Source organism: Girardinichthys multiradiatus, chromosome 18, assembly GCF_021462225.1.
Source record: "Girardinichthys multiradiatus isolate DD_20200921_A chromosome 18, DD_fGirMul_XY1, whole genome shotgun sequence".
NCBI lineage: Eukaryota > Metazoa > Chordata > Actinopteri > Cyprinodontiformes > Goodeidae > Girardinichthys > Girardinichthys multiradiatus.
The window spans coordinates 26,141,094-26,164,321 of record NC_061810.1 but is presented as its reverse complement, the minus strand read 5'-3'; the positions used below and the strand labels follow the sequence as shown (position 1 = coordinate 26,164,321).

The 23,228-nt window shown below is 42.1% G+C and overlaps 2 protein-coding genes across 7 annotated transcripts; one reads left to right on the top strand and one right to left on the bottom strand.

The window, feature by feature from the left end:
* Nucleotides 1-5,466: 5,466 nt before the first annotated feature.
* Nucleotides 5,467-16,354, top strand: sarm1 (sterile alpha and TIR motif containing 1). Of its 2 annotated transcripts, XM_047391902.1 has the most exons (9): nt 5,471-5,583; nt 5,674-6,562; nt 10,437-11,055; nt 11,139-11,351; nt 11,596-11,687; nt 11,775-12,101; nt 13,761-13,950; nt 15,493-15,614; nt 15,796-16,354. In XM_047391902.1, the coding sequence occupies exons 2-9, from the start codon at nt 6,099-6,101 to the stop codon at nt 15,905-15,907; spliced, it is 2,139 nt and encodes a 712-aa protein (XP_047247858.1). In that variant the 5' UTR covers nt 5,471-5,583; nt 5,674-6,098; the 3' UTR covers nt 15,908-16,354. The 2 variants fall into 2 exon arrangements, with proteins under 2 accessions (XP_047247857.1, XP_047247858.1); XM_047391901.1 differs by having other exon boundaries at nt 5,467-6,562.
* A 2,068-nt stretch (nt 16,355-18,422) lies between these two features.
* Nucleotides 18,423-22,990, bottom strand: slc46a1 (solute carrier family 46 member 1). Of its 5 annotated transcripts, none has more exons than XM_047391906.1 (7): nt 22,511-22,986; nt 21,201-21,592; nt 20,643-21,121; nt 19,947-20,030; nt 19,603-19,759; nt 19,323-19,403; nt 18,423-19,268 (listed from the first exon to the last, which is right to left on the bottom strand). In XM_047391906.1, the coding sequence occupies exons 1-6, from the start codon at nt 22,829-22,831 to the stop codon at nt 19,349-19,351; spliced, it is 1,488 nt and encodes a 495-aa protein (XP_047247862.1). In that variant the 5' UTR covers nt 22,832-22,986; the 3' UTR covers nt 18,423-19,268; nt 19,323-19,348. The 5 variants fall into 5 exon arrangements, 4 of the variants coding, with proteins under 4 accessions (XP_047247862.1, XP_047247861.1, XP_047247860.1 ...); XM_047391905.1 differs by having other exon boundaries at nt 18,423-19,251; XM_047391904.1 differs by having other exon boundaries at nt 18,423-19,403.
* Between the last annotated feature and the right edge of the window lie 238 nt (nt 22,991-23,228).

The following is a 23,228-nucleotide window of genomic DNA, read 5'->3' as shown; positions in this document are numbered from 1 at the left end:
TAAAATCATTTTCTGAGCTTTTTACATCTCATAGAGATGTTCAGTCCACCATCTGAAAATAAAAACTGTACGGCACACCTAAAAAGACATGGTCATACACCTAAACTAACAGGAGCCCAAGAGGCCAGGTTAAATCTGGGGGAGCTGCAGAGATCCACAGCTCAGGTGGTATAATCTGACAAGGACAGTTACTAGTAGGCACAAAATAAATCTGTCCTTCATGGAAAAGTGGTGAGAAGAAAATCATTATTGAAAGAAAGGCTTAACAATCCTTGCAGACACAGCACACATGTGAAAGAAGGTGCTCTGACTAAAGCTGATTCTTCTGGCCTATATGCAAAACGGCAGATGTTTTAGAAAACTAACACTTCACGCTATGCTGAACACAACATCCCTATGGCAACCCACGGTGGTACCTTCTTCTTGCTGTGGGGGAACGTCTCTTCAGCTGATAGAGGAAAGCTTGCCAGACTTGAAAGGGTTGGCATAGAAATACCAAAAAGTGAAAATGAGATACGTTTACCATTTTTTTCTAAGCATAAAGTTTAAAAAAGATAAATGTGTTCAGCTAACTATAAAAACACTTTCTTTATTATCTACTAAAAACACATTTTATCAGTTTCCTTCCTAATTTACCTTTTTAAAAGTTCCCTTTTTTGAGAAATAAAGTAAAACCAAATAATTAAATGCAGAACTAAATAATTTTTTTTGGCACCTGATTGTTTAAACAGGAAAGTTAATTCAAGTGAGCTGTCAAGAATGACAAAACTTTAAACTGTACCACTTTGTTATCAGTATTGAGTAAAAAATGATGGCTATTCCCAGCCACCTGTTTCTAACATTTAAAGCAGTTAGGAACAAAATAGGATGGCTGTAGAAGGGAAAACAAAAAAGTTGAAGCATCCAGTCAGAAAACTAGAAGTAATATGGTTCAAACAAGGAAATTCACAATAACAGAAATAGAGAACAAAATCTCAAAAACAGGAAACACAGCCTTGAGCTAAACTGTATCAAACTGGGAAAGGAATGTGGATCTAGTGAACTACACTACCCTTCAAAAGTCTGGGCACACCTTTGTCATTCAATTCAATTCAGTTTATTTATATAGCGCCAATTCACAACACATGCCTCAAGGCACTTCACAAATGTCAGGTACATACATTCCAATAATTCAATGGCTTTTCTTTATTTTTAGTACCCTCTACAGTATAGATACATGGTGAAGCTAAATATATGTAATTATGTAGCAAATAAAAAATAGTGCAGTAACTCAAAACATCTTTTATATTTAAGAGTCTTTAAATCTCTGATTACTGCTTTGCACACTCTTCTCTCCTTGAGCTCCATAAGGAAGTCACCTGAAATGGTTTTCCAACAGTCTTGAAGGAGTTCCCAGAGGAAGGAATAAAAGTAAAGACAAACTATTGAAGCAGAAAGTGTGTCCAAACGTTTGACTGGTAATGTACATTAAGCATCTTATTAAACATCTAAATGACAGAAAAAAACGGTTATGAAGAGAAGCAGTTATGGACTGTGGGTAACTGGATTTAGATGACATTCATTGGTGAATTACAGATCTGGACTAGATAATGAGATGGTGCTGGAAATTTTGTTTGGTACAGTTTGAAAATACAAGCAAATCTCTACATGACATGAATTTACGTGTGAATATTGAGATTTTTGGCACTCTCCTCATTCCATTAATCAAGTGTAGGTTTGGAGATGATTATGTTATGAATCCACATAATAAAGCATCCTGTTACACTAAAGAGAGTGATAAATACATCACCATAAACAACAAAGTTTATCAAAAGCATCACATGCCTCGAAGACAAGTTTAAATATCAGTCAGACTTAATATTCATGGTAGTTATTGATTTTTTTCTCCGATGTCAAAAGAGCTGACGGAGTACCGAACATTTGGCACTTGCTGGGATTTTATTTATGTTGATTTGAGTTAAATAGATTATTCATTCCATTACAATTTTTTATATTGTTTTCTTCAATTACATAATAATAACAATATTGATAATAATTTTGCATTTACTTCAATGTAATTAATTTTGTTTTGTCATATTTTTCTTCAAACATTCATGTAATTTAGTTACTTTTTAAATTACATTTGATCTAATAGATAATTAATTATTTTATAGTTACTGAATGAATCTTAATACTGTTGTGTAATCAAATTTTATTTAAGTCAGATTTATTTTATTATTATGATTCAATTTAATTCCTATTTATAATAAATGAACATAACTATTTATTTTATTTCAATGAGTAGTTTCATTTGATTACTATTTTTAAGTTTAATTTCATTTAATTATTTTACTTTTATTACTTATCCAATATCTGGTTTTTATTTAAATTAAGGAAACATAAGAATCTAATTAAATTGTTTTACTTGAATTCAATTTCAATTTTATTATTGATTATTCATGTCATATAATCAATAATAAAATTGAAATTGAATTCAAGTAAAACAATTTAATTAGATTCTTATATTTACTTAATTTAAATAAAAACTAGATATTGGATAAGTAATTTTTATTATTGATTATTCATGTCATCAAATGATCCTAGAGGCTATGTTGTCTGGGTCCTAAATGCCCCTGGTAGGGTCTCCCATGGCAAACAGGCTCTAGGTGACGGGTCAGACAAAGAGCAGTTCAAGAATCCTTCATGAGGACTAAAATATCGAGGCACGTGACGTCGCTCGGTACGGCGGAGCCAGGGTACCACCCAGAAGCCAGGCCTGGGGTCGGGACTCGCTGGAGAGCACCTGGTGGCCGGGTCGCTCCTCGCGGGACCCGGCCGGGCCAAGTCCGAACGAGAGACGCAAGGCCATCCCCCAGTGGGCCCACCACCTGCAGGGGGAACCGTGAGGGACCGGTGCAAAGAGGATTGTGTGGCGGACGAAGGTGGAGACCTCGGCGGCCCGATCCCTGGATGCTTAGGCTGGCTCTAGGGATGTGGAATGTCACCTCGCTGGGGGGGAAGGAGTCTGAGCTTGTGCAGGAGGTCGAGAGATATCGACTAGAAATAGTCGGGCTCACCTCCACACACAGCGTGGGCTCTGGAACCCATCTCCTTGAGAGACTCTCTTCTACTCTGGAGTGGCCCATGGGGAGAGGCGGCAGGCTGGTGTGGGTTTGCTTGTTGCCCCCCAGCTCAGCCGTCTCGTGTTGGGGTTTACCCCAGTGGATGAGAGGGTCGCATCCCTGCGCCATCGGGTTGGGGATAGGCCTCTGACTGTCATCTTGGCCTACGGGCCGAGCGGTAGTGCGGAGTACCCAGCCTTCTTGGAATCCCTGTTGGGCGTGCTGGATAGTGCCCCTCCCGGGGACTCCATTATTCTGCTGGGGGACTTCAACGCCCACGTGGGAAACGACAGTGACACCTGGAAAGGCGTGGCCTCCCCGATCTGAATCCGAGTGGTGTTTTGTTATTGGACTTCTGTGCTAGTCACAAATTGTTCATAACGAACACCATGTTCAAACATAAGGGTGTCCATCAGTGCACTTGGCACCAGGACACCCTAGGCTGGAGGTCAATGATCGACGTTGTTGTCGTATCATCAGACCTTCGGTCGCATGTTTTGGACACTCGGGTGAAGAGAAGGGCTGAGCTGTCCACTGATCACCACCTGGTGGTGAGTTGGATCCGCTGGAGGAGGAGAAAGCCGGACAGACTTGGCAGGCCCAAGCGCATAGTGAGGGTCTGCTGGGAACGTCTGGCGGAGCCCTCGGCCAAGGATGTATTCAACTCCCACCTCCGGGAGAGCTTTGACCAGATCCCGGGGGATGTTGGAGACATAGAGTCCGAGTGGACCATGTTCTCTGCATCTATTGTCGATGCTGCTGCCTGTAGCTGCGGCCGTAAGGTCTGCGGTGCCTGTCGCGGCGGCAATCCCAAAACCCGGTGGTGGACACCGGCAGTAAGGGATGCTGTCAAGCTGAAGAAGGAGTCCTATTGGCTGTGGTATTGGTACGCCAGGGTATTGGAGAGGAGAGTCCAGCCGATAGTCGAACCTCAGCTTCAGGAGGAGCAGTGTGGTTTTTGTCCCGGCCGTGGAACACTGGACCAGCTCTATACCCTCTACAGGGTACTCGAGGGTTCAGGGAGTTTGCCCAACCGGTTCACATGTGTTTTGTGGACCTGGTGAAAGCATTCGACTGTGTCCCTAGTGATGCCCTGTGGGGGGTGCTCCAGCAGTATGGAATCGGGGGCCCTTTATTAGGGGCCATCCGGTCCCTGATCGAGCGAAGCAGGAGTTTGGACCGCATTGCCGGCACTAAGTCGGACCTGTTCCCAGTGCATGTTGGACTCCGGCAGGGCTGCCCTTTGTCACCGGTCCTGTTCATAACTTTTATGGACAGGATTTCTAGACGCAGCCATGGGCCGGAGGGGATCTGGTTTGGGGACCAGTGGATTTCGTCTCTTCTTTTTGCAGATGACGTGGTCCTGCTGGCCCCCTCTAGCCAAGACCTACAACATGCGCTGTGGCGGTTCGCAGCCGAGTGTGAAGTGGCTGGGATGAAGATCAGCTCCTCCAAGTCGACCGGAAAAGGGTGGCTTGTCCTCTTCAGGTTGGAGGGGAGTTCCTGCCTTAAGTGGAGGAGTTCAAGTATCTCGGGGTCTTGTTCACGAGTGAGGGAAGAATGGAGCGGGAGATCGACAGATGGATCGGTGCGGCTGCCGCAGTAATGGGGGCACTGTGCCGGTCCGTTGTGGTGAAGAGAGAGCTGAGCCGAAAAGCGAAGCTCTCGATTTACCGGTCGGTCTACGTTCCTACCCTCACCTATGGCCATGAACTTTGGGTCATGACCGAAAGAACGAGATCCCGGATACAACCGGCTGAAATGAGCTTCCTCCATAGGGTGGCCGGGCACTCCCTTAGAGATAGGGTGAGGAGCTCGGCCATCCGGGAGAGGCTTGGAGTAGAGCCGCTTCTTCTCCACATCGAGAGGAGCCAGTTGAGGTGGCTCGGGCATCTATACCAGATGCCTCCTGGACGCCTTCCTCGGGAGGTGTTCCAGGCACGTCCCACCGGGAGGAGGCCCAGGGGACGGCCCAGGACACGCTGGAGGGACTATGTCTCTCGGCTGGCCTGGGAACGCCTTGGGCTCCACCCGGAGTAGCTGGAGGAGGTGTCTGGGAAGAGGGACGTCTGGGCGTCTCTGCTGAATCTGCTGCCCCCGCGACCCGGTCCCGGATAAGCGGAAGACTACGAGTACGAGTATTCATGTCATTTGTCTAACTAGGGTTTACTTCTATTTTATTTTACATTTATCTGTCTTAATATTTATGTATTTATTTTATTTTTAACTTAAGTACAGTTTTTTATTTTACTTAATTAAATTTAAAAAAAAATATTCATTGTAATTGTTTAATGTCTTACTATTTTTAGATACATTTAACTGTTTTAGAGTGTTTTTCTCTGTTCCCCCAGTAGGGGGCCGGAAAATGTTTACAGCACAGAGACGCTGCTCGCTCTGCGCATGCTGTGACCGGTTGTATCAAAGGTGGAGGACAGGAGGATGGAGATTTAGCGGATGAGCGCTTATTAACCCAAACCCTGCGGTAGAATCACGGTCTAAAATTAACTGAATGATGCGATTAGTATTGAACTACTCTGAAGAAGTGTTGTTATTGATGTTTATGCTCCATTAGGCCGTTAAACACCTCGGGTTGCGGTGGAAACGAGGACTATGACAACAACAATCATCCTTTGTCTGCGCTAAATGAGGAAACGCACAATAGTTCTTTCTTCGTCAGAAAGAAGAAGCCCTTTTCTTCGCAGCAGTTAATATTTTGGTGTACTAAGCTTCAGTTTGTGCTTGTTTGGAGAAAAACAAAGAAATGTCATTGGAGGACAGAGCTGTAGACTAAACATCTGCTGAGCTGAAGATCTGCTTTTGACACCATCAGAGTGGAGGTGATTCAATGCGATGAAAGCTGTCAGGTGGTATCTGTAGTATCTTTAGGACTCAGTATTAACTTTAATGTGGTGCTGTGTAATATCAACTGGATCAGCCTGAACCACAGGCCTCTGTAAACAGCTACAGGCCTGGACCGTCCTCTGTCTCTGTCAGTAGATGCTCTTGTCGTTGACGCTCTTGCTGTTCAAGCTCTATCAACATTTCACCCTCATGTTCAGCTCAGACAGACTCACTGTCCCGGATTATGTCAGCCGGCTGCAGAGAGGGAGGAGCGGCTCCGGCTGCGAGCCCAAGCCGGTCTCCCCGGGTCTCAGCGCCGACGTCCAGGCTGCCCTGAAGGACTCCCTCCCCGCCCTGCGGGAAGCCATCAGGAGCCTCAAATCAGCAAAGGAGAACTCAGATTCAGACGAGACCCGCAGGGCCATCGCGGAGATCTATCAGCTTGTGGAGGAGGCCTGGGTTCTACCCACCGTGGGCCGTCAGGTGGCCGAGGAGATGTGCAACAGGATCCGGTTGGATGGAGGCCTGGAGCAGCTGCTTCAGCTGCAGCAGACATCAGCTGTGGAGATCATCTATGAGTCTGCAAAGCTGCTGGAGCAGATCCTGATCTCAGAGAACAGGTACTGACTCTGTCAGAGTGAGGACGTTTAAACAGTGAGAATGTTTGTTTTGTTTGGAATAAAAGCTACATTTATATTTCTATGATCAGCCTTGAGATTCTGGTTTTTGTTTCATCTGCTTAAGGTCTAAAATCTCAGAAGATGAAATATTTTATTGGAGAAAACCACAATGTAGGAAAGTTATAGTTTAAAATTAAACAAAAAGAAAAAGCAGCCCACCTATTGCCTACCTGCAATTTTGCACTATTGATATATTCTGAGAAATAATAGCCTAACTATAATAATGTTTTTTTTAATTCTAATGATTAGAAAATACTGCACACTTTGTGTTTTGGACTGTTTGCAGTAAAATATTTACAGTTCATAAAATGTTTGAGTTCATTCTCCCCAAGCTATAAAACATGGTTTTTAAATAGATTCAATCTATGACCAATACTTCCAGTAATTTACAGGCACTCACTGTGGGCATGGATGTGATGATTATTTTAGACATTTGAGTTGAAGTCAGTGTTTTGTTTTAAGCCATTCCAGAAGCTTAACATTGTCTGCTTTATCCATTTTAATTCAGGTTTTAATGTGGCTCTGGGGTCGTTGCCCTGTGTTAGCATCCGTGTGGGTCCCAGTTTCAACCATTAAACTGTCGTTTGAGGTGAATTTGGAGGAATTTCTTCCTTTTGGCTTGAAAGCCTCAGCTTGACTTCTCCTTGTCTAATCTAATCACAAAACTTAGTACTAATTGCTTGGTTTGTACCCTCTTAGTCCATAATGGTGTGAAACTGACTTCACTGTGGACAGTCCTTGGTGGTTCTGGGCTACAGCTGGTTAATGTAAAGCTTCTGGATCAGTTCAATTCAAAATGCCTTATTAATCCCAAAGGTAAATGAAATGTTGTTATAGCTTATATTATGCAGGTTTCTTCAAAGAGCTGTTGTAGATGCTGATGGCTGTGGGCAGGAAAGATCTCCTGTAGAGGTCCGTCTTACAGCAGATCTCAAGAAGCCTCTGACTGAAGACACTGTTGTTGTAGGACAGTATCATGAAGAGGATGCTCAGGGTTCTCCAAAATTGTTCTTTATTTTATGAAGAATCCTTCTTTGTAAAATGATCTCCAGAGGTTCTAGAGGAGTCCCAAGAACAGAGCCAGACTTCTTTATCAGCTTGTTGAGTTTTTTTTTAAGTCCCTGGTTCTGATGCTGCTTCCCCAGCAGATGATGGCAGCAGAGATCACACTTTCCACAACAGACTTATAGAAGATATGCAGCATGTTGGAATTATGAATCTGAGAATATTATTTAATATTTAATATTAATATTTTAATATTTTATTAAATAATATTTCGGTCTATTAAGGGTTGTCCTGTGAATACCAGCCCAGTAAGGCGATGGTATTAGGACAAAATAGAAAGGTGTGAGATGAGCTCTGACATTATTGAACAGCATAAACTCTGCACATATATGGAATGAATTCACACAATTTCTTAAAATACGAGAATTTATTAACAAAAATAAGTCAACTCAAAGTAAAACATATTTCATTAAACAAACTCTTCACTATGCTAAAACAATCCAACTAAACTACCAAGCAGAATTAAAGAATAGGGAAGATTAATGGGCTATGTACAATATAAACAAGTTGATCAAAGATGAGTGAAAATCATGACCAAAAAGAGTGATGCAACATTACCATGCAATGTTTATGTTTGAGAACCAAGGATTATCTTGAGGAATCTGGAAATGAAGTTAAGTTAGTCTTGGAACCAATTTAGGGAATAATCAGCAACATCTAGACAACCCTTCACAATGCAAGATCAGATAGAATATTATTTTAATTAAATAATGTTTTAAATAATGATCTGCTGAATAAAACCAACCTTCTGGATGACTAATTCTCAACGGTGTCTAATTAGCTGCCTTTATTTATTGAAATAATATTTGAAGAAATATTATTAAGGGAGTATTTTGGAAACGAGCCAAATCTTTCTGGAGAAATGGGGCTTAATGGTGTTTACTTAGTTATCAAATCTAGTCAATGATGTTCAGGGACTATTATTTAATAGCTTGAAAACTAACAACCTTTCTGTTAAATACTCTTTAGTAGCAAGCACGTGTTCTTACCGGTTAGTAGTTGAGCTAACAAAAGAAGCTAATAACTTAGCACCAGAATCAAAACATACCTTTAAAATACCAGGGTTAATTAAAGGGTTAAAATGCATAAGCACGGATGGCGCGTTATGATCAATCTTCTGTTTAAAATCACCCTTGAAGTAAAGTTTGACTTAACTTTAAAAACACAAAACACAAACAGGGCACATGTGCTGCAGATAGCCTGCTAGCACTAAGATAGCCGAGTTTCACACAAACAAAACCAAACTTCATAAAAATGAAAAACGTTTAGATTATTTCAATCTAAATCACTTCTATATTATTCTGCCCAAACACTTAACCTCATGAATTGTGGTGAGGAACGTTGTCCAAGCGACGATGAAGTTTGAAGAAGGTATCCACAGTGAACAAAGGTTAGCCACAGCTGCCTCCTTAGCTGTGGGGGGTTTGAAGGTGCTCTGTGAACAAAGGGTTAGCTTCCCGCTAACCTCCAGCTGTGGATGAAGAACTGCTCGTTGTGTCCATCAACCACACTGCACGGTGGTGCGGTCTCTGCTGTCTTCCTTCCAGGAGACCGCTCCGCTCGGCTTCGTAGACACCGCTTCTCTGTAGGGAACTTCACTGGGATAGTTTGCTTCTGCAGGCCTCAGAGGAAAAAGTAAGCAACTCTTACACCTTAATTTCCCCGTTCATGAATGAAAATACCGGATACACAGACAGTATTTCATTCGTACTTATCTTTGCATATGATCGATGATCATATGGCTTCCTTGGATCCAGTTGAAGAGTTTATGTATGTTTGCCAGCAAAAAGACATTAGCGCGCTTTGTTCCCCTCCTATCCCGATGAAAACCGCCTTGGAAGAGGTCGGCTTGTTGGAGAGGTGGTGCTCTTATTCAGACAGTAGCATCACGGAAGTCTGCTGCTACCCCCATTTCCTCAGATGCTGGAAGTCAGTTAAATGCAATTTATTTTGAAAGTTCCAGAGGAGTCCGTACCGGAGTTTAATGTTGTAACTCATGGCTGTGGGTCCCAACAAGCATCTTGCTGCAATCACCGAAGGTTCTAAGCCTCACAGTCATAAACTTCACAGTGGTGTCTCCACTCCAATCTGTTGTCCAGGTGAACACCGATATATTTATACTCCTCCCCCACCTCCACTTCTTCTCCCATCATGAAAATAGTGTTTGACCTAATCCCGTTGCTCCCTAAATCTACAATCTCCTTTCTTTTATTTACATTTAAGAAGACCATGCCACAAAGCAGTCCACCAGTTCCCTGTACTCAGCTTCTTGTCCATCTCATACACCCTGGTACTGGAGAATCATCCGAATATTTCTGCAGATGACAGGAGTCTGTCATGCTGGAAGTCTGAGGAGTACAAAGTGAAAAGGAATCCACAGCGATAAGCAAACTGCAGGGGGTCCTGATAGTTACTTGTTTGCTTCCTCAGGTGGGCCAACAGGAGTCTCACCTCTGCCTTAATCAACATTTATGGACTTTGCTTAAAAGCTGGGTCATTGAATATGTTTTTTGTATCATCAGCCCACCTTGGTACAAACGCAATATTAAAAACCCAAAGTTTATGTGAAACTAATGGCCCTGATGAGTAGATGTAAACCTCTGATTGAAAATGTATATTGAGTAAATAAACATGGTTTAAAATTAGATCTGTTAGATGGGTAAATCATTTATTAGTTGATCAAGCCTACCCACAGTCTACCAGTTGGTACCTCCCCTGTTTGATCGTTATCTCATCCCTCTGTTCACAGGGACTATGTAGCACGCATCGGTCTGGGGGTCATCCTTAACTTGACTCGACAGCAGAACGATGCCCAGCTGGCTCGCAGCGTCTCCGGCATCCTAGAGCACATGTTCAAACACACGGCGGAAACGTCCGTCCACCTCATCTCCAATGGTGCCCTGGACGCCCTCCTCTTCTGGTGTAGGGGCACGGACCCCATCGTGCTACGTCACTGTGCCGTGGCACTGGCCAACTGCGCAATGTACGGCGGCCACCGCTGTCAGCGATGGATGATTGAGAAGCAGGCGGCCGAGTGGCTCTTTCCTCTAGCGTTTTCCAAAGAGGACGAGCTCATCCGCTTCCATGCCTGCCTGGCCGTGACAGTTTTGGCTGCAAACAGGGAGATAGAGAAAGAGGTGGTGAAATCTGGAACCTTGGAGCTGGTGGAGCCGTTCATTGCCTCTTTGGATCCGGATGACTTCGCCCGCTGCTTATTGGACAGTGCAGACTGCATGCAGGGAAAGACAGCATCTGACCTTCAGCACCTTTTGCCATTACTAGATGGCACGAGAGTGGAGGGAAAATGTATTGCGGCCTTTTATCTTTGTGTTGAGACCAGTATCAAGTCTCGCCAGCGGAATACCAAGGTACAATCACTCACAAACCTCAATTAATACTGGTGTGAGGGCCTAGTTTTGATTTGTCATGATAATGTTTTCTCCTTTTTAAGATATTTCAAGAGATTGGTGCAGTGCAGAGCCTCAAAAGAATCGTCATGTACTCCAGTAATGGCACGGCCTGCAGTCTCGCCAAACGGGCCCTGAGTATGATGGGAGAAGAAGTCCCAAAACAAATCTTGTCTTGTGTGCCCAACTGGAAGACCTGCGAGGTGCAGACATGGCTGCAGCAGGTTGGCTTCAGTGCCTACAGTGACCGTTTTCAGGTAAGTCTAAGCTCAGACACTAGGGACTTCCCAGAGATGCACTTCACTTCACTGTGAAAAAATAGTGAGAAAATCTCTAACGGCTGGTTTCTGGTTGTTTGGTGTGACAGATTATCCAACAGCAAACTTAGCTCTCTCCCAATGACCTACAGTGTGAGAAATTATATGGGAAGATTGAGCAGTTTGGCCACTGCTGCGACCAATGTGATTCTTCTCCTTCTTTCTGTTCTGATGCATGTTATAGGAGCTTCAGGTGGATGGGGATCTCCTGCTGAATGTTACAGATCAAGATCTGAGCTCTGATCTCAGCATGGCTGCAGGTCTCACCCGCAGGAGGCAAGTAACGAAGACCCCTGCGCAACACAAGACTGAGGTAACATGTCCCTGGTCTGAAAGAGACTCCTGCTGTGTGTCTTCATCCAGGTTTCTGAGAGACTTACGTGTGCTGAAGACCTACGCCGACTACTCCACATGTGACCCCGACAACATGGCTGACTGGCTGGCCGAGGTGGATCCCCGTTTTCGACAGTACACCTACGGTCTGGTCCAGTCAGGAGTGGACCGCAACAATGTCGAGAACCTGACTGACCAGCAGCTGCAGCTCGACTGCCACATTGACAACGGAGTCCATCGAGCAAAGATTTTGTCCGCCACACGCAGGCCATTAAAGCCGTGCCACACAGATGCCCAGCCTCCAGGGCCCGATGTGTTCATCAGCTACCGTCGAACCACCGGCTCCCAACTGGCCAGGTATAGTCTGACAGGGAATTAAAAAAAATATATATACTCCCAAATTAATGTAAAACATAGCAATTACAGGTCCTTCTCAAAATATTAGCATATTGTGATAAAGTTCATTATTTTCCATAATGTCATGGTGAAAATGTAACATTCATATATTTTAGATTCATTGTACACTAACTGAAATATTTCAGGTCTTTTATTGTCTTAATACGGATGATTTTGGCATACAGCTCATGAAAACCCAAAATTCCTATCTCACAAAATTAGCATATTTCATCCGACCAATAAAAGAAAAGTGTTTTTAATACAAAAAACGTCAACCTTCAAATAATCATGTACAGTTATGCACTCAATACTTGGTCGGGAATCCTTTTGCAGAAATGACTGCTTCAATGCGGCGTGGCATGGAGGCAATCAGCCTGTGGCACTGCTGAGGTCTTATGGAGGCCCAGGACGCTTCGATAGCGGCCTTTAGCTCATCCAGAGTGTTGGGTCTTGAGTCTCTCAACGTTTTCTTCACAATATCCCACAGATTCTCTATGGGGTTCAGGTCAGGAGAGTTGGCAGGCCAATTGAGCACAGTGATACCATGGTCAGTAAACCATTTACCAGTGGTTTTGGCACTGTGAGCAGGTGCCAGGTCGTGCTGAAAAATGAAATCTTCATCTCCATAAAGCTTTTCAGCAGATGGAAGCATGAAGTGCTCCACAATCTCCTGATAGCTAGCTGCATTGACCCTGCCCTTGATAAAACACAGTGGACCAACACCAGCAGCTGACACGGCACCCCAGACCATCACTGACTGTGGGTACTTGACACTGGGCTTCTGGCATTTTGGCATTTCCTTCTCCCCAGTCTTCCTCCAGACTCTGGCACCTTGATTTCCGAATGACATGCAGAATTTGCTTTCATCCGAAAAAAGTACTTTGGACCACTGAGCAACAGTCCAGTGCTGCTTCTCTGTAGTTCAGGTCTGGGGAATGCGGCACCTGTAGCCCATTTCCTGCACACGCCTGTGCACGGTGGCTCTGGATGTTTCTACTCCAGACTCAGTCCACTGCTTCCGCAGGTCCCCCAAGGTCTGGAATTGGCCCTTCACCACAATCTTCCTCAGGGTCCGGTCACCTCTTCTCGTTGTGCAGCGTTTTCTGCCACACTTTTTCCTTCCCACAGACTTCCCACTGAGGTGCCTTGATACAGCACTCTGGGAACAGCCTATTTGTTCAGAAATTTCTTTCTGTGTCTTACCCTCTTGCTTGAGGGTGTCAATAGTGGCCTTCTGGACAGCAGTCAGGTCGGCAGTCTTACCCATGATTGGGGTTTTGAGTGATGAACCAGGCTGGGAGTTTTAAAGGCCTCAGGAATCTTTTGCAGGTGTTTAGAGTTAACTCGTTGATTCAGATGATTAGGTTCATAGCTCGTTTAGAGACCCTTTTAATGATATGCTAATTTTGTGAAATAGGAATTTTGGGTTTTCATGAGCTGTATGCCAAAATCATCCGTATTAAGACAATAAAAGACCTGAAATATTTCAGTTAGTGTGAAATAAATCTAAAATATATGAATGTTAAATTTTCATCATGACATTATGGAAAAATAATGAACTTTATCACAATATGCTAATATTTTGAGAAGGATCTGTAATTCATTTTTCTCATTCTCCAGCCTTCTTAAGGTGCACCTACAGGTCAGAGGATACAGTGTTTTTATAGATGTGGAGAAGCTGGAGGCCGGTAAATTTCAAGACAAATTGATTCAGAGCGTACAGAGGGCACGAAACTTCATCCTGGTCCTGTCCGCCAGCGCGCTCGATAAGTGCATGGGCGACACTGCCATGAAGGACTGGGTGCATAAGGTCAGGAAATTTATCCAGCCTCAGACAACTAATGTTAGATATGCATATTTTCTAAAAAGTCAGTTAAACCTAAACATAGAGGCATTTCTGAGTATCAAATATGTAGCGATTGTTGGAGATATGTTTAAATGTGTTGAGATCGACTGTCAGAGTTTGGTTGTTTAAAATTATGTGCAGAGACACATTCAGCGTTTCCAGGAAGTTAAAGATGTTTGTCCAAGCTTAACTGCAGTGACCGTGGCATAAAACATGGATGCATTTCTTGTTTTTAGACTGTTTTATGTCTTTGCTGTTCATCAGCTTCATGTTTTATATCTGTTTAGCTTTAATGTGTATCTGATGATTTCAATAAAATCCAACAGATGCCATCTTAAGAGACTTTATAAGACTTAACAGGTCAAATTCAACTCCAGTTATATTGACTCAGTTGTGGTCAAGGCAACCTAACCTGAGACTGTGTCATGACCGAGACCAAAGCATATCAAGTCAAGGCTAAGACTTTAAGGGAGGCAAGACCATTTTCAAGACTTTTGCATTAATCGTAATAATGTATTAGTTGCTGCAAATGTTTAAAGAAAACTGTCCTGTGTCAGCTTATTGGCAAGCTTATCTAAAACAGAGCTCCACACACACGGGTTGCCTTTGAAAAGCATTTTATGTGGGTCTAAACGTGTGAAAATGAAGAGGATTTTGTGAAACATCAAGGCCTGTCGTATCTTAGAAGTATGTATGTCCCTTTTGATACGTTCCCCTTTGAATATTACATGTATACTGAGATCATTGGGGTGGAGTTCAGTGTTATGCTGCATCATGGCAGGATGGCTGTTATTTTTATTCAACATTACTGTCTTGTTTAATTATTTTTTCAAACTAATAAATGAACTGACCCTCTGGGAATGATATTTCAATACCCTGAATGGCCCCAAGTGGTCCTTTAGGTGATACAGGTGCATTATTTTTCACATGCATTATGTCTTCCCACGCCACTGAAATAAAGGTATTTTGACAGAGTATTACTTTCTTTAATAAAATGGTAAACCCTACAGATAAAAAAAGACACACTTAAAACCTTAAATAAAAGATTAGGCATTATCTGTGTAATTGTTTTGTTGGGGTTACTATATATAATCAGGATGAATTCACTCCTTTATTCCTTTTGGTTTTCAAACATTTAGAATTATGGTGATAAATAAATTTCAAACACATACTTAAATTTCCTTGGATATTAGTTTCTAAAGCATAGATCTGAAAGTTCAGTCCTCGATGGCTGATGTTCTGGACCTTAACATGTGTCCCTGATCCTACACGCCTGAATCAACCATACACTGCTTTGTTGTTTCTCGTTTCACAATTTGTTTTATTTTACTGTTCTGTGACTAAGGTTGTGTTTTCCACCTCAGGTTTCCCCTCTTGACATCTTCCCTGCATGAGTTATTCAGTTAAAATATCAAAAATCAAGCTACTGTGATGCTGTACATGCAAGTATTCCTTTATGCATTTAGCTGTTCGAATGTAATGTTTAAAGTGCTGTTAATATTGCAGGAAATAGTCACGGCCCTGGCTGGTAAAATGAACATCGTCCCTGTCACAGATAACTTCATGTGGCCAGACCCCACGTCCCTACCAGAGGATATGAGACCTATTCTCAACTTCAATGGCATAAAGTGAGTATTATTAGACTTCAAGCGTCTAAGCCTTACTTTGTATATAACCTGAGGGAAAAATATTTTTCTTTACAGGTCTGTTTTCTTGGGTTTTGTAATCATTGGTACAAGACTTGTATTTACACCCCTCCCCGTTTCTATGAAAAAAGTTTCAGTGTCCTTGTGCTGCCTCTTGTCACAGATGGTCCCATGAATATCAGGAAGCCACGATCGAAAAGATCATCCGCTTTCTCAAAGGACGCCACGACACAACCGACGCCCCAGACGAATCCAAAGAGCAGAAGAAGAAATAAGGCAATCCAAGCGCACCTATAAAACTGTTTGTGATACCATCTTCCACATGTCCAGTGAACGGCTGTCTGCCCGTTTTCCCTGCTCTGCCTAAAAGCATGAGAAGTATATGTCTAGTCTGTTTACACAAACGCCTCACAAACAGATTTAATCCTTAAACAATAAGATTTAAAAAGGGAATTCCAGTCTGTATGTGACGACCTTTAAGCCTTTAATGTCATTCCTCACTAACTGCTGTATTGGTGTAGCCATTTTCAGCATATGCCTTCGGTATCTCAGGAAAGTGAGCGATAGACCAGCTGTCATTGGCACCCAGCAACTTCATCCATAGCAATTTCTGAAGGCTCCACCAACCCCTCAGTCTCAAAAGTTCTTGTATATGCAGTTATTGCAGTAATCCTTTCTGTAACATGCATATAAAAAATAAATAAATTAGCCAAGGCCTCTGATATGACTCTGCGGTTATAGATTTTATGCTATACTTCGAAAGAAAGTTTTTGTTTTTGATAGAAATGACTTCAGGTGGTTTGACCCAAGCTGCAGGTGTGACATCTTTACCGCAGGGGGGAGAGCAGTCTCCAACCTAACCAAAACCTCATATTAAAAAGTCCAAAACAGGTGAAAAATATGTGGTATTAAACACAACCGGAGACAACTGTGCAGTGAAACCTGTTGCATTCATTACACCTGACCTGCAAACCTTCTGCTTGTCACCCGGCGTACATTTTAAAACCTGAATTCACCCGTGAACATGGAACACAGAGGTATTGTTCCAGCAGTTCAAATCAAGACAACAATCGTCTTCTGCTGATGCAGGCAGGATGTGGTTATCGAGAGAACGTCTGCGATGGCTCTAAAATCTGCAGCCCTGCCGTCAGAGTTTACAGGCAGTCTGTCGTTCCATCAACAGACGTTACTAATCTTCAATAACTTTTTTAATTAGCATTATGCTCTTGTGGGTTTTACAAGTAAAAATGTATATCTTGTTATCTGATATTGCTGTAACACTATTGACCTCTAGCGACCCCTATATAAAGCAGATTTATTACACCTCAATTTAGTACTTCCCTACCTGTTGTAAAAGCTGGTCAGATAAATTTACATTTAAGTTTTTTTCATTCTTTGCTCCATATTTACTGTTTTGTATAAGAACCTGCCAAGTAAAATAATGAACGACAGCTTTAAATGAAGAACAAAACCAGAGTAAAAGGAAAATGAAAACATTCTGCCTAGATGTGCAAAGCTGGCTTGAGATGAACTTTTAAAACACCTGCGGACGTAATTTTTTAATTCTGCAAATGTGGAAAATGTATAAATACTATTGCAAGGGACTATATAGTTGATGCTAACCCATCTTGATTGAATTATTAGATTTCTGACTGGACACAATACCTAATAAATCCTAAAAGTGGTAGGTGTTAATAAAGCAGCAATTTCTTTAGTCCAGATGATTTCCCAGACATTTAGGATCCAGATGTTATAGGTGGACAGCTCTAGCTTAACCATCTAACAGTAACACTTCAAAGCTGCAGTAAGTAATTATACATTTAGGAGGTATATTTTAACCCCTACTTTCAGATTTTTTGTCTTGTGTAATATTTTTTGGAAAAGTCCATTTTAAGAACATCAAAAACATTCCTTCAGAGGGATGACCAGAACATGTGGATGTGGTCACCTGTGTGGGGTCCATAATTTGTTCAAGATATGCTGGGTCAACTCTGGGATAACAATGAATATTTAATACAATTGAATTTGTGACCAGGAGTGTTTTAGACCCATGTTTCCTGGGAGGTGGCCGCATTGGTCCCATGTCTTCCTAATATGCTGGGTATCATGTTTTCATAGAAATGAATTATAGGTTTTACAAATTAATTGCTTGTAATTTACATTATGGTTCAGTACATAATGTCATATCAAATCTGTAGACCTTTCCAGCGTCAAACATCCAGAATTTACAGTTCGTTTTTAATCTAATTTTTGAATTATGAATGTCCAACTGTGGCAAACCTGCAGGTAATGAATACAGTGGTCAGGTTTTATATGGAACCTGGGAAAACCACAGACTTTAAGCAAGATGGATGGACGAATTCAACTTTTAACAATGGGATAAGGAAGAACTTCCAGAGATAAAAATATTTTTCCATACTTATCCAGACCTGGAAATCCCTACCTTCCAATACATTTCCAGACAGCATAGGAAACCTGTCTTATTTTAAATTGTTTATGATAGGCTAAAAAAAAACTTCCCCTCGGCCAGATAAATTAACATTTTCAATCGGATCTTCTGATATAAACAATTACCTCAATTTGTCTAAAAAAAAAAAATCAAAAACATTAAAACTTCCAACTTGAACAATTTCCAATGGCGCAGTTTATTTAATAAAACACTGCCAGCCTGTGATATTAAAACATGGGCAAGTCAGCTGGATATTTTTTTTATGGACAAAGTCTTTGACCAGATGAACCATCAGCAGCAGAAATGTGAAGAATATTTCTAAGCAAATAACTGATTCAAAGTTAATTAAGAGAGTTTATTTTCCATCCAAGTGCAAAAACCAAAACAGGTGTTACATCATTACAGCATAAAAACAACCACCAAACATTTAATTGGAGTTGTCCAAATTTGCATGGTATCATCTGTATTTAACTTTTAATATTCCCAAAATGATTTGATAAATAAGTAGTCTGAGTATAAAATCCACCATGACCATAAAAAAACTCAAGCTTATTGTCATCTCTTCGTTTAAAACGACTCAAATTAAAATTTTAAAACCAAAGATCATTTGGATCCCGCATTGTCTTTTTTTTTTTTTCCCTTCAGTTTTTGGCAAACTGCTTTCAATATTTGTTGATTTTTACGTTTTGGTGACAAAATGTCACTTAGACGTAAAACCGATCAACCAGGACCCAGGTAGAAGAAAACGTTTTCCAGATCTTAGACTAGTTAAAAAAAAATGTTTAGCAGAACGTCCAGAATTTCTTTTAAAAGAGAGCTTTAACTTCTGGTTGAACAGACATTAAGTGTGTCAAGGCTGTCTCCCGTTTTGATTACTAATGTAACCAGAAAACATCCCTGATTTAAATCTTGCTAAAAAGGAACAAAAACATCTAACGCAGCACTCAACTAGCTGTACAAAAAAACATAGAAAATCATGTAGAAAGCCTTCATGTGTGTCCGTGTGTGTGGATGTCTTGATGAAATGATGTAGGACTGTGGACCTCTTTGTACGATAACGCCATGCTCTGCTGACTCACGAAACGAGGAGGTTTAGCTGCAACGTCTCCCATACGGTTGTTTCTTCTTTCTTTGGTCTTGACAGTTTACTGCCACTTCTTTGAAGGATCCCTTTGCAGAATAGAAGTCTTTATGTTTGTTAGGATTACAGTTTCTAACACCATCACAGAGTGGATGAGTACCTTGTTCTCCGTTTCCCTGACATCACTTAGGACGCATCAGAGTCCCTGTGTTCCCGCCGCTGGTCGAAACACTGCAGAGCTCTACAAAGACAGACAAATATGTAGATTTTTGCATTTCAATGAATTAACGAATGTTGGAAGAACAGATTGATGATACATTGTTGGATAAATAAATAAGGAGGTATAATATACATGCTGATGCATGATGGATGGATGTTATTGCATGGGTGATGGGGAAAATGGAGGGATGGATTGACTGACGTTTACCAGGCAAACTCACCCAATTATTCCAGCAGGGATGACGAGGATGATGGCAGCAAACAGGAACGTGAAACCCTTCATGAAATGTAGTGTGGCTGGATAGAGGGTGTTGAAGACGCTGCTGCCCACAAGGAAACATAAGCTCTCCACACAGGCAACGGAGGCAAACAGGGTCCCTAAGGGACATAAAACTCATGTTTATAGAAACCAACGTGTAGGACCTGAACGCCGGCCCCGTGAAATCAAACTGCACTGCTGCATTACTCATCTAATTATCCCCCAGAGTTCGCTCTCAGACCCAGATGTGCGCTAAACATCTGTCAAACTAAAACCCCACATGCACAGGATCCAAAGCCTGCTCACCTTGCTCTGACGGGTCAACCAACTTGGAAAGCTTTGACCTGAGGACAGGGGTTGAAGCCATGAAGAGGAAGCACAGGCCGTAACCTGGACACAAAACCCAGATGTAGTTTTTTACTTAATGTAATTTGGATTATTATGGATAACAACAGAAGAAAAACCAAAATTCAGTTTCTGAATTTGTTTTGTATCAAATAAGACCAAAAAAAACCCAACTTTAATATAGAAATGTTGGCCTGCTGGAAGCTAAGTCCATGTACTGTACAGTGTGTGTACAGGTTGCTTCAATATCAGCCTTCAGCTCGTCAGCAATACTGGGGCTGGTGTCTCACCTTCCTCTTGACAATACCCCACAGTCTCTGCATCAGGTGAAGGTCAGGCCCGGTTTGCTGACCAACCCAGCTCAGTGATCCTACAGTCATGAAAACATACCAAACTCCAACTGGAAAATGAGATCAGAATCTCCATAAAGCTTCTCATTGGAGATAAACATGAAGTGCTCTTAAGTTTCCTGGCAGACAGCTGCATTGACCTTGGACCTAACCCTATATGCTAAAAAATGACTAACATCAGCCGATACCAAAGTTGATGCAGATATATCGTGCATCCCTAGTTATAAAATTTATTCTTTTGGCAACTTTAAGTTATCTAAAATCTGTTCAATGACATGTAATAAAATTTTTTTTTTTTTGTTCTCACCTGTGAACATAAGCTGGGTGGTATCCGCCACAGAGAAGACCACCAACCCAGTTATATTTGAGACCAGGCCAACCAGAGCCACCCAGGAGTCCTGAAGGCAGCGCTGCATGATCCTCAGCCCCAGCAGGCTGCTCAGGTAGGCAAGGTTATGAGCTGCCAATCCGTAGCCAATGAGGGCCGAGCCCCAGCACAGCGGGGAGCTCAGCTGGTACAGTACGTACAGCTCTCTGCTGCCGAAGTGAACGCCCACCACCAGGAAGAAGCACAGCGTGTAGAGCCACAGCTTGCCCCTGTGAAGTGGTCCACCACCTTCACTGCTGACGCCTCCTGTGGAGTACAGGTGCCAGACAGCTTTATGGTGGCGAGTGGTGAAAAGCCTAGCGCTGGGGTCCGGATGGACAGACTCTCGGACGAAGAGGTAGGCGTAGAGAGCTGAGGCCAGGTTGGTGGCCAGGACCAGCCAGAATGGGTTGATGTAACTGGGAAGAAAACCATAAAGAGGAGTTTATATAAGTGATGTTTTTTACAGCAGAGGTGCACACAGCAAATATTTTTTACCCCTGTGCCCGCCGCCACTGGCCTCCTATGATGCTGGCCAACATCCCCGAAACTCCCAGACAAGCTTCCAAAACCGCCACCCTGAAGGTGCGGGACCTCTTATCACTGATGTCTGCCACATATGCAAAGCAGCCAGCCAGGATGGCATTAAAATCCCCCGAGAGCCCACTGAGCAGCCGACCTACCAGAAAGTAGACCACAGGTAGCTTGAGGTACATCACCACAAGGTAGACCACAGCCTGCAGGGCCAGGCCGAAGTTGGGGAGGATGAGGACAGGTCTGCGACCTGCAACATCACTCCACGAGCCCAGGAGAGGGACCACCAAGAGCCCGACAGAAAAGCCCCCCAGGCTAATGTACAGGTTCCAGTGGGCTGTTAGAGTTTCAACTTCCTGAATAGAAACAACAACAAATCGGTGAATGGGGTGCAGCTGTCTGCTTCTTGGTGCAACTTCATCTTTTTTCTTTTAATAATGAACCTATTTATAACCAAGTTATATTCAGTGTCCTGAGTAACACTGAAACGTTTTAAATTCTACGTGCTCATCAAATTCCTCTCACTTAGTTTCAACATGTGATGCTGTTCCTCGTGGCTGGACAACTTTTGCAGCAGTAACTTTATCCTTTCATCAACAATGCTCAAAAGTTTGGTTAACTGTGGGTTTCTTCTAAAAAAGCATCTAAAAGAGAGTTTATAGCACTTTTATAGCAATAATATTAATAAATATGAATACACTAACACGTTATGAATATTTAATACATTTATTTTCAGTATGACGTTTTTGTATTTTCATATATATTAATAATAATAGTTAATATTATTATATTATAATTTATTATAATAATAGGCCATAACATATATTTAAGTTTAAATTAGAATATGATTGTTTTCTGTAACATTAATAATGATAAAAAGTTTGAAAATAAGTTTAAAATGTATTCATAAATAGGTTATACATTTATTTACAAAATGATATTTTTTAGAATAATAGTAGTGATAATAATATTAAAAAGGCAATAAAATATGTTTAAATTTAATTTAGGATTGCTATAAATACTACTACTAATAATAAATAGGTTAATAATGTATATTAATATTAGAATATGATAATAAACACAAGTTTTAATACTGACAATATCTGTTAAAATATATAATTTATTCTAATAGTTTCTATAAATATTGATTTTTTTATGATTTATTGTACTAAGGCCCCTGTAACTGTTGACCTCTTTCAGCAGGAGTGAAAGGGTCATGATGGAGGTACTTTTGTTATTTCAAGCTAGAGTATTTGTGGTAAATCGCTGCTTACCTTCTGCAGAGGGTCTGGATCCACTGAGCTGTTGCTGCACTCCGACCTCTTGGAGCCGTTGAAGCCGAGGTCCTCGCTAATTCGGTCCCATAGATACTGCGTGGAAAGAGGTGCCTGGAGGGCCAGTGAGAACATGGAGAGGAAGAGCACCGGCTCCACGGACACCGGCACAGGGCACGTACACGGCGACGGCACGGACCTGGTGGTGGTCGGTAGACCCGCTTCCTCTTTCCGGTCCACAGAATCAGACAGCTGGTCGTCCGTTGATGAGGCGCCGAGGAGGTCTCCGGGAAGGATCGCTGCCGTGTCCGGCTCGTCCATGTCGAACCGACTGGGCTGTTAAACACCAAGGAAGTATGTTTTTACAGAGGTAAAACATGAAGTCACGGCGGTGACATGATTCTGGGGCTGAGCAGCAAGGAGTGCTCTATGTGTTACCGAGAAAACGAGGGAAACCAACAAGCTCAGCTAAAATAGGGAATGTTTTGTTAAAAAGTGGTATGTTGGCTCCATCTGGTGGATGAATAATAGAACTGGAGTTTAAAACGGACAATAATGAACTTGCAAGAAAATGATACACTGTTGATTTAAATAATAATAATAATAATAATAAAAAATCTGAATAGAGTGAAATGCATTTCACACTCTAGACTTGAAACTGGCTTAGAGTTTATCTGCTTAACTGTCTTTCTCTCCTATGAAGACACTAAAGGAGCTA

Excerpts from the sequence above, each read along its gene's own strand:
- sarm1 (XM_047391901.1), top strand. The coding sequence starts at position 6,099 with ATGCTCTTGTCGTTGACGCTCTTGCTGTTCAAGCTCTATCAACATTTC. Across the intron at positions 12,102-13,760 it reads ACCGGCTCCCAACTGGCCAG|CCTTCTTAAGGTGCACCTAC; the intron begins GTATAGTCTGAC and ends CTCATTCTCCAG. Across the intron at positions 15,615-15,795 it reads CTCAACTTCAATGGCATAAA|ATGGTCCCATGAATATCAGG; the intron begins GTGAGTATTATT and ends CTCTTGTCACAG.
- slc46a1 (XM_047391904.1), bottom strand. The coding sequence starts at position 22,831 with ATGGACGAGCCGGACACGGCAGCGATCCTTCCCGGAGACCTCCTCGGC. Across the intron at positions 20,031-20,642 it reads CACCCAGCTTATGTTCACAG|GTTACGGCCTGTGCTTCCTC; the intron begins GTGAGAACAAAA and ends TTTTGTGTCCAG. Across the intron at positions 19,404-19,602 it reads ATCCCTGCTGGAATAATTGG|AGCTCTGCAGTGTTTCGACC; the intron begins GTGAGTTTGCCT and ends CTGTCTTTGTAG.